At 40.0% G+C, this 10,474-nt stretch overlaps 1 protein-coding gene across 1 annotated transcript; it reads left to right on the forward strand.

The window, feature by feature from the left end:
* Window positions 1–4,368: 4,368 nt before the first annotated feature.
* On the forward strand, window positions 4,369–8,502 carry LOC125544884 (alcohol dehydrogenase-like 4). The gene is made up of 9 exons (XM_048708670.2): window positions 4,369–4,526; window positions 4,647–4,783; window positions 4,936–4,985; window positions 6,011–6,351; window positions 6,985–7,067; window positions 7,224–7,299; window positions 7,579–7,736; window positions 7,980–8,141; window positions 8,254–8,502. The coding sequence occupies exons 1-9, from the start codon at window positions 4,466–4,468 to the stop codon at window positions 8,368–8,370; spliced, it is 1,185 nt and encodes a 394-aa protein (XP_048564627.1). The 5' UTR covers window positions 4,369–4,465; the 3' UTR covers window positions 8,371–8,502.
* The last annotated feature ends 1,972 nt before the right edge of the window (window positions 8,503–10,474 follow it).

Here is a 10,474-nt window from a genome sequence, read left to right on the forward strand (position 1 = left end):
CTCTATCTTGTTGTGATGAATTGAGTTTTTCCCTTTGAGATTTCATGGTTATCGGATTGAATACTTTTATGGATTTGAGAACACTTGATATATGTCTTGCAATTGAATACTCGTGGTGACAATGGGGTATCGTATTGATACACTTGATGTATGTTTTGGCACTCAACTTGCGGATTCCGGCAGTGATATTGGGGTAATCTATGCATAGGGGTTGATGCACGTTCTTGTCCTTGTTTCTCCGGTAGAAATCTTGGGGCACTCTTTGTAGTTCTTTATGTGGATTGAGTATTATGAATATGTGCTTTGGTGTTATTCTAGTACGAAGTCTAGGATAGATCGAACGGAAACAATAGATTTGTGTTATTTTAGTACGAACTCTTGAATAGATCGATTGGAAAGAATAGCTTTGAGGTGGCTTCGTACCCTACAAACAATTCTATCTTTTGTTCTCCGCTAATCGGATCTCGGGAGTAATTCTTCGTTGCACTTTGAGGGATAACCATATGATCCAACTATGTTACCATTGTTGAGAGATTGCACTAGCGAAAGTACGGACCCTGGGCCTTGTTTTTAAGCATTGCAACACCGTTTTTTTGCCCGTTTGCTATTAGTTACCTTGCTATTTTTATAATTTCAGATTACAAAAACCAATATCTACTATCCATATTACACTTTTGTCATCATCTCTTCGCCGAACTAGTGCATCTATACAATTTGCCATTGTATTGGGTGTGTTGTGGACACAAGAGATTTCTTGTATTTGGTTACAGGGTCGTTTGAGAGAGACCATCTTCATCCTACACCTCTCACGGACTGATAAACCTTAGGTCATTCACTTGAGGGAAAATTGCACTATCCTACAAAACTCTGTGCTTGGAGGCCCAACACGTGTCTATAAGAATAAAGTTGCGTAGTAGACATCAGCAATATATTTTTTAGTGTACAAACGAATCTTTTTTTGATAGACATTAAAAAATTCAAATACATGATGTACATTTTCATTTAATACATATTTTGAACACTATTTCTATTTGTCATACATGGTCCACAGTTTTTCAAGTACATGTTGAACATTTTTTAATTAATTTTTTTAACTATTGAACTGTTTTTAGATGTCACAATTTTTTTGAAAGACGAGAATATATCTTTAAAACACCGCATACATTATTTCAGTCGTACATTTTTTTTTGTTTTATGCAAACATTGTTTTACATCGTATACACATTTTTCGTTGTCATGAACTTTGTTTTGGAAGCTATCGACATTTTTAGGTGTGCTAACAATTTTGCATACTGTTTTAACGTTTTAAAAGTCATTATTTTTATTTTTAAATAAATTTATGTTTCCATGACGTCGACATGAAGCACTTTTTTATACACAAGACGATGTAAATGTTGCTTTTAATATATGTTTTGAGCACTTCTATGAATATGTGGTCAACATTTTTTCAAATACATGGTGACCATTTTTGTATGGTAATAATTTTTCCTTCTAAAACTACGCTAATATTTTTTTTACAAACATTTTCATAAATGTTAGCCTTTTTTTAAACACAGGAACATTTCTTTAAAATGTCACGTACATTTTGTTAATCATACAAAATATTTTAATACTATGCAAACCATTTTCTTACATTTTATACACAATTTTCAGAAAATAAACACACACATCTTTCTGTAACGCAGGGTCATTGTTTCATTGTCACTGACATTTTTAAATTGCACTAACAATTTTTATACCATGTTAACAATTTTCAAAATCATGGTTTTATTATTTTAAAGTAAATTTAAGTGTTTTTATATATTCATTTAAAATGTACATAAAAAGGATCAGAAAAAAATGTGTGACTTCATCATGGCCCATCATGATGTCGGCACGACGGACACGGTTCCTTATTCGGCCGGCTATAGCGCGTGCAAGCGAGGCTGGTTACCATGGGACCTTCTATTCGTTGCTGCAACAAGTCGGTGGTTCGCACAGGGCGACTCAGCTAGACCGGCCCATTTGCAGTGACACGGGTTGTCACAGACGTACAGTGTTAGCGACGTGAAACAACGCAGAAAAAGGAGGGGCTGGCGCTAGGATTCGAACACGCGACCTCGAGGTCGGTTACACAGTATGCAAACCAATAGCCATTGAGAAACACAAGTTCTCATGTGATATTGGCAGCGCGATGTTTAAAGAGGTAAACAACAGCGGAAAAACTTAAAACATCACATAGAAAAATTCCCATAAACACAAGTCTATGTGAGCGATCGAACCGAGAACCTCTTGCTACCAATGAACGTCGCTAGCCACCATCATTACTAACATTTTTTGAAATTCCTTGAACAATTTTTGAATTCACGAACACATTTTGAAAACATGATTTTCTTTGAACAATTTGGAAAGTAAATTTCCCGAACAATTTTTAACTTTGTCAACAAATATTCAAAGGTGAACATTTTTTTTGAAATTACCCGAACACTTTTTCAATTCACGAACAAATTTTGAAGGCATGATATTTTTTGAACAATTTGGAAAGTGCAATTCCCAAACATTTTTAAAATTTGTGAACAAAATTTCAAGTCAAGCATTTTTTGAAATTCCTGGAGTTTATCTAGAATTTGCAAATAAATTTTAAATTTGCGAACAAATTTTAAAAGTGGGAACATCTTTTGAAATTCCCGAACATTATCTGAATTCATAAACAAAAATTAAAATGTGAAATTTTTTAGAAACTGAAACTCTAAACTTTTTTGATATTTTGAACATTTTTGGTAAAGTAGCAAACAATTTTCAAAATTCTAATTCTGTTTGAATTTTGAACAAAAATTTGGAAACGTGAACATTTTAGAAAAAATGAACGAAAAATAGAAACGCGAACATTTTTTAAAATTTCCGAGCATTTGTTGAAAAGTAAAGATTAATTCGGAAAAGGAAAGAAAAGAGAAAAAGAAACAAAGAAAAGAAAAGAAAAACACGATAAAGGAAGAAAACGAAAAAGAAAAAATGAAAGAAGGATAGGAAAGCAAAAATGAAATAGGAAAAAATTAAAATTGAAAAAGACATAAACCGGTTTAGGAGCCTTTCCTTAACTTCTAGAAGGTTTGTAAAACTAGAAAACCCAGCTGGAACCTACTAGAACGTTCCCAAAACCGTCCAATACTGTAGCATGTTATTTATTGATAATTGGGCCGGCCAGGTCGCTCGGTGCATCGCTAAACCTGTGCGAGCCTACGACAATCTGCCGTAGAATGTGGCTGATAGGATTTACTGGCTACCGCCCTTCATTAAATGAGGCATAATAGCACCCCCCCCCCCCCCCCCTTATGCGCTAGTTGGGACAACAGTGCACATAGGGGCTCTTCGCGTGGGCCTTGGCCGAGTAAAGTACTGGCTCGATTGCTACTCGCTCAACATCGCTCGCTCGATTGCTAATCGCTCGGTTGGGTCTATACATTTACACATTGTTTTTTTCAGCTCGTCTTTTGCTTGCTGGTTTGCTATTTTAGGAAAAAGCCATCGGTTTTCTTCGGTCATATTTGAAATAGACAAAAATCAAATTTCTCCACAAATTTGGACATGTTCAATAATTTAAAAAACTTCATGAATTTGAAAAAGAATACACGAATTTGAAAAAAGTTCATGAATTTGAAAGGAGTTTGCTAATTTGGAAAAATTTCATAATGTTTTAAAAATATCACAAATCTGAAAGCACTCGGTGGACATTGAAAAAAAGCTTGTGCATTTGAATGTTTTTCAAAATGTTACAAAAAAGGTAAGGAATTTAAGAACTGCACAAATTGTAAAAACATATTATAATTTTCTGGAAAATCAAGAATTTGAAGAAAAGACCAAAAATCAAAAAGGGAAAGGAAAAGAGAAAACTAAAACTAAAAACTAAAACAGGAAAAACGAGAAAACCAAATAAAAGCTGGTCAAAAAACATAGGAAAGAATTTTCTGAGAAAACAAGGCTGAACGGTTCCCAAAACAGGACTGAGGAAGGAAAAACCGGACCAGAAGCTTCTCTCAGCTTCCATAACCGATATACATAGTGGGCGATCTTATATGGGCCGGCCCATACGAGTAACGCATTAATTTGCGCTACATGCACCAAATAGGAGATGCGGCCATTCCTGGACGAACGACTGTGCCCTGCTTCTTAACCCTCAGCACAGAGTCAAGCGAGGTGAGAGCAGAGCCTCAAAAAAGAAATACACCGGAGAACGAACATGTGGTTCTCGCCCTTGAACACCGCTCAATTCCAGGGGTATTTTGGGAAGATATTCCAGGGGGCCCACCTGTCAGGTCGAAGCCTAGGAGGGATGGCACATGGCAGACAGGCCATCAACACCGACTCGTTCTATATAAGCACGCTGCCAGCTGCATCAAATACGCTGCCTTTGCTAACTGGGAAGAAGAACTTCCACTTCCCCTAGCTTTGATAGAAAACAAAGAAAGAAAACAGAGAAGCTCACACCATGGCAACCAATGGGTACTCCAATGGCGGCAGCACCAAGGGAAAGCCCATCAAGTGCAAAGGTTCTCCCCGATCTTGATAATTCCTCCTCCTCCCGGCCATTTTCCTCTTCTCATCTATGCACCGGCCGCGCCGGCGCCATGGATTATCTGAATAACCCCGGTTGGATGTGTTGCAAACAGCGGCGGTGGCGTGGGGTCCCGGCGAGCCGCTGGTGATGCAGGAGGTGGAGGTGGCGCCGCCGGCGCGCATGGAGGTGCGCGTCAAGGTCCTCTTCACCTCCATCTGCCACACGGACCTCAGCTTCTGGAGAGGAGAGGTAGCTAACCATGCTTTGATTTCTTCTTTCCTTTATCCATTGATCGATCTGTGGGCGTCTGAGCATCTGATTCTGACCGCATCTCCTTTGCCATATTCTTTGATCGATCTGTGGGCATCTGACCACATCTCCTGCGTGCTTTGACGACGCAGAACGAGCGTCAACGCAGGTTCCCTCGCATCTTTGGACACGAGGCAGCCGGGTAAGCAATCGTTTCCCACCCTTAATTTCCAATTTCCTCTTTGATTTTTGTCCTTCCCATGCTACTACTTCTTCACAATTATTCTCGAGGCCGATGGGCTATGTGTTGACATGTATAGCTCGTACAGTTTTGAGCCGAATATAGCTAGCTCGTACAGTTGAGATGAGATGTCAAGGGACTTTGTGATTAGCTATTTTATTTATTTATTCATTGTTTATTTCGAGATAGCTTAGGACATGTGCCACGTGGCAATTAGCTTTCTTCTGAAGTGAGAAAATTTGTGCTTATCTAGGGCGGAGAAGTCAAGGTTCAACTGACTTTTTCTAGCCACACGCAATCGCTTCTTAATCACTCCGTACGTTCGCTTAAGCAGAAGACACAGTTCTGGTGCAGTACTCAGAAGGCAGGCCGGGTGCAGTACTCACTGTCAGACTATTTTGACAGACTATTTTTTACAGACTATTTTTACACGGCAGTAGAAACCGGAAAAGTGTTTCCTCTTAGCCCGAGAATGGGAAAAAAAAGGTTATGCATATATAGGTGTTTAATGCACAACTGGTCAGACAAGAAACATCTTTGTGGATGGAAGGTAGGATATACTGTATGTATCTATCCATGCAGGTCAGACAGATGAGAGGCGATAGCATTTTGTATGCATCTTTAAATATGGTTATTATATGGTTGTTGTCACATGGACACCCTGCGGCGGTCGATGACAAACGGAGCGTTGGGCCTTCCAAAGCATGGCTCCATCACCCCAGCCTAGCTCATACGCCCATCCCTTGGCATCACATGCATGCGCAGACTTTGACTTCAGAAATAAAACAATGGTTTTGATGGGCTATGTGTCCGCTGCAATAACTGATCCTAGATATACCATTCTATTGCACTTATATACGGAGTATTTCTCAAAGTTCAACTAACCAGGGTCTATAAAACATGTCAAATACATCTTGTGACATTCTACTGCACTTCTATATTTTGAAAGTTGAGCTGACGGCGACATCCCCTCGTGTTATCTGCAGAGTGGTGGAGAGCGTCGGAGAAGGCGTGGAGGACCTCGCGCCAGGAGATCACGTCGTGCCTATCTTCAACGGGGAGTGCGGGACGTGCGCCTACTGCCACTCCAGCGCGACCAACCTGTGCGGGACCTACCGTGTGGACGCTTTCAAGAGCACCATGGTTTCCGACAACGGGACGAGGTTCTCCGTGGTGAACACCTCCGGTGACACAGTGCCGGTCTATCACTTCCTCAACACCTCCACCTTCGCCGAGTACACCGTGCTCGACGCCGCCTGCGCCGTCAAGATCAACCCCGCCGCCCCGCTGGAGAAGATGTGCCTCCTCAGCTGTGGCATCTCCACAGGTAAATTTTTTTGCTTCAAATTATTAATTGCGTCCAGTTGATGCTCTTGTTCTCTTAGTTTGATTAATCAATAATTATACTCGATCAATCAATCGACCTGAATTATTTAACATGGATGATTGTATGAGAACAAAACCGGCATGCAAGTGGACATGGCACGGGCTTATCAACTAGGTCACCCTTTTTGGATTTTAATTTGGAAAACGGCATGGCGATTTGGCAGACTGAAGCTCAAGAGATGGTTAGAATGTTGACTTCGGTCACTATCACTCCCACCGTCGATAGCAAAAGATTTTTCAAAAAAAATATAAATTGGTATTGACAGGGAGTCACTGTCGTGCACATCAGTTTCGAAGGTGCCTGCTATGCCCGGTAACCTTGTGAGGACTTCTCTAGAATGAAAGAAACATCTGAGTTCAAAATGTTTCAGTATCATCACTTCTGGAATACAAATGTTGTGGACACACGAATTTCTCTGAAACTGCGTACAAATATTTCTTTGCATATTAATGTTTATTATTATTATTATTATTGTTGTTGTTGTTGTTGTTGTTGTTGTTGTTGTCTACGGATTTAATATTGGCAATTAGTATAGCAATTTTTTATGTAACGCAGTTTTATTTTCGATTTCAGGAGTGGGAGCTGCATGGAACACTGCAAACGTGTCCAAGGGCTCCACCGTAGCAATATTCGGACTTGGTGCTGTTGGTCTTGCGGTTAGTCAATTAAGGACCTGTGATCATCACGCAGAAAAGAACTTATGAACATTTTTTTCTGCTAGCACAACACAATAATAAAAGTTGCAATGAACTGGTGATGAACTTTTTCAAAACAAAATGCCGGAATATTTTCAATAATCTCTTTTACTTTAGGTTGGCGAAGGAGCAAGAATAAGAGGGGCATCTCGGATCATCGGCGTGGACATCAACCCTGAAAAGTTTGCCAAAGGTGCGCGTTCGGCCATGTCGTGTTCTTGCTCAATGTCATTTTCCATCATGTAATTAAAAATGTCCCTTTCCAATAAACGCCTTGTCTACAAGGGAGGTAATATAGAGGCCTGTCATCTGTCGTACTTTTATGCGTGTCCAGTGAGTCACGGACAATGGCAAAATGGCAACGTGAATCTACAACGGGAAACACTTCTACTCAGATCAAACCATGGGCGTCGCTTTCCTCTCCATGGCCGTGGGCACTGCCAATCTTGATTGTGTTACGTGTACATTGCAGGCAAAGAGATGGGCATCACGGATTTCATCAACTCGAAGGCGTGCGGCAAGCCCGTCCACGAGGTGATCAGGGAGTTGACGGATGGGGGCGTCGACTACAGCTTCGAGTGCAGTGGCAACGTTGATGTGCTTCGAGAGGCCTTCGTTTCCACACACGACGTACGCATTTCCCCCTTCCTTCGCAATCAACTTTTCTGAAGAGCAACTGTCAAAAAGAAGCTTTTCTGAAGAGCAATTTCATTTTATTTATCTTTTTCTGGAGAATTTTATTTTGTTAATCCAGTATGGGGACACAAAGTGTTTCCCTCTTTTTCTGAGGGGAACACATTGGCTGCTGATGTCATTGGCTGGACAGTTTTCAAGCAATTAGGCTCATCAACCTCATAAATCGTGTGAATCTAGGGTTGGGGACTGACTGTGGTGCTGGGGATCCATCCGACGCCCCGGATGATGCCGCTCCATCCCATGGAGCTCTTTGATGGCCGTCGGATCACCGGGTGCACCTTTGGTGACTTCAAGGGCAAGTCGCAGCTTCCCCTCCTCGTCGACCAGTGCATGCAGGGGGTAATCACTGTTTTCTTCATTGTTTGCTCACAATACATGTCAATAAACTAAAAATTAAAATGAATAACAACATTTATAATTTACTAAACGGCAATGACTGTTTTCTTTACAGGAGGTGAAGATAAACTTTGATGGCTTCATAACCCATGAGATGCCATTCTCGGAGATCAATGAGGCTTTCCGGCTGCTCGAGGAAGGCAAGTCCCTCAGGTGTGTGCTACGTCTGTGATGAGGCGCACAAGGAATTGCAAGTGTGTGTTGACGAGATATACCGTTGTTGTTAATACCATTTACTGTACATCTTGTATAATTAAATCGAAGGTTATATTTCACTCAAAATGAAGACGACTATGTTGGGTTCGCCTGGGTGTCACTGGACCGAGAGCTCTTTAATCTCGGTTGATCCACCTGCCGCTTCTGTGCTCTCCGTTTTTTGGCTTTGTTTGTGTTGCGCCAGTTTGTGTAATTATATCAGAATTCATCTTCGTAAATGCGAGTACACATTATGCCATGTAGGCTTGTGGAATGCGATCAAAATAGAAGAGCACCTTCGCTCCGCCTTTAATCGTGAAGTGTACAAATAACGTGCAAGGATAGTGCTCCAGCGCAATTCATCTCACTCCTGAGAAAACTGGCTCTTGCTTCACCATGCACGGATGTTAGCCCCCAAAGAAAATAAAAAAACCATTTGGAAAAACTGGCTGCTCCTCACTTCGGAGAAAATATACAAAAAATATTCGTATATTCCAAAAATGTTCATGTTCTTTAAAAGTTCATGCATTAGAGGAAAACAAATCATGTGTTTTCTAGTGGTTACCCTCTCTAGAGTTCATACTCTTCATAGTTGGTAAAATTATTGCAAGGAGACCTGACAAGGAAGCCTCAACAAAGGAACGTTGCTCTAATACTAATTGAAGGATCGGTTATTAGGTCTAGAGCATTTTTTAACCGGTCTAGAGCATTGACTAAGAATAAACTGATAAAACAACACTAAGATAAACTGAGTCTAATAAAAAAAATTGAGATTAAAATAAAAATACAAGAGAAACTAATTTAAAACCTATTTTCCACCTTATATACTTTTCTTAAACCATGCATGCAGGAGAGCTGCATGTCTTATATTAAGATAGAAAAATAACATGATCGTTGCAGTAAACCGATCGGATTTTTATTTAAAGAACCTATTTTCCACCTTATACACCGACAACTAAAAGCAATATGAAGATACAACTAAATAGAGTAATTAGCTTTCTTCTGAAGTGAGACAATTTGTGCGTGTCTGAGGAGAAGTCGAGATTTAATTGACTTTCGGTAGCCACACGTAATCGCTTCTTAATAATTACTCTATTTGCTTAAGCAAAAGTTAGTTGGGATGATGGAAATCGGAAGCGATTTCCCTCTTTAGCTGACAATAGAAGAAAAAGAGTTATGCATATATACTTGTTTTATTTATACAACTGGCCAGACAAACCATCTTTCCGGAAGGTAGGATGTATCCATCCATGTCGGTCAGTTAGATCAGGGGCGATAGCATTATGCACATGTATCTAAATATAGTTATATGATTGTTGTCACATGGGCACCCTGTGGCCCTGGATGACAAATGGCGCATTGGTCTTCCAACGCAAACCCCAAAGCATGGCTCCATTATCCCAACCTAGCTCATACGCCCATCCTTTGGCATCTACTCCCAAAGTATCTAGCTTGTCGTTCTTGCCGGCTGATGCCATGTGCAGACTTTGACTTCAATAAAGCAACCATTGTGGACAACAAATTTACTTTTTTTTTGGAAATGAAAAAATGGTCAAATTCGGAAATGGGCAGGGAAGTCTGTCACTGCAGACAATACCCTTGCACTCTCTCTTTTTTTGGAAAATAAAAAAGGGTCAAATTCAGACATGGTTATAACATGTCTACTCAGCTTGTTTCTGACGGAGGCAATCACTCGTGTACAATGTGGTGGAGAGTGCCACTCTGTACAACTTGTTTTATTCTATTGCATTCACATGGCAGTGGAAAACATGTTATTGCAGCTTGCTTTATTCTGTTGCATTTATATATTTTTCAAAGTTGAGCTGACCCGACGGGGGCAATCACTCGTGTTATGTACTCCCTCCATTATAATCTAGTGTCCAGATGTTTTTCAAAAGTCAAACTTTGACCAAGTTTACAGGGAAAAATAACTACATTTAAAATACCAAGCATATAATTAGACACATCACGGGATATATTTACATATTATATATGTTTGGTATTGTAAATATAAATAAATTTTATCTATATACTCTGTCACGGTTCGGTTAGTTTGACTTTTGAACAAAAAATCTATATGC

Source organism: Triticum urartu, chromosome 1A (genome assembly GCF_056163025.1).
Source record: "Triticum urartu cultivar PI428250 chromosome 1A, HENAU_Tu73, whole genome shotgun sequence".
Lineage (NCBI taxonomy): Eukaryota > Viridiplantae > Streptophyta > Magnoliopsida > Poales > Poaceae > Triticum > Triticum urartu.

What these genes read in the sequence shown, in the direction of transcription:
- LOC125544884 (XM_048708670.2), top strand. Translation starts at nt 4,466, where the DNA reads ATGGCAACCAATGGGTACTCCAATGGCGGCAGCACCAAGGGAAAGCCC. An exon ending in CCCTGAAAAGTTTGCCAAAG is followed by an intron (nt 7,300 to 7,578) that starts GTGCGCGTTCGG and finishes TGTACATTGCAG; the next exon opens with GCAAAGAGATGGGCATCACG. An exon ending in TCGACCAGTGCATGCAGGGG is followed by an intron (nt 8,142 to 8,253) that starts GTAATCACTGTT and finishes TTTTCTTTACAG; the next exon opens with GAGGTGAAGATAAACTTTGA.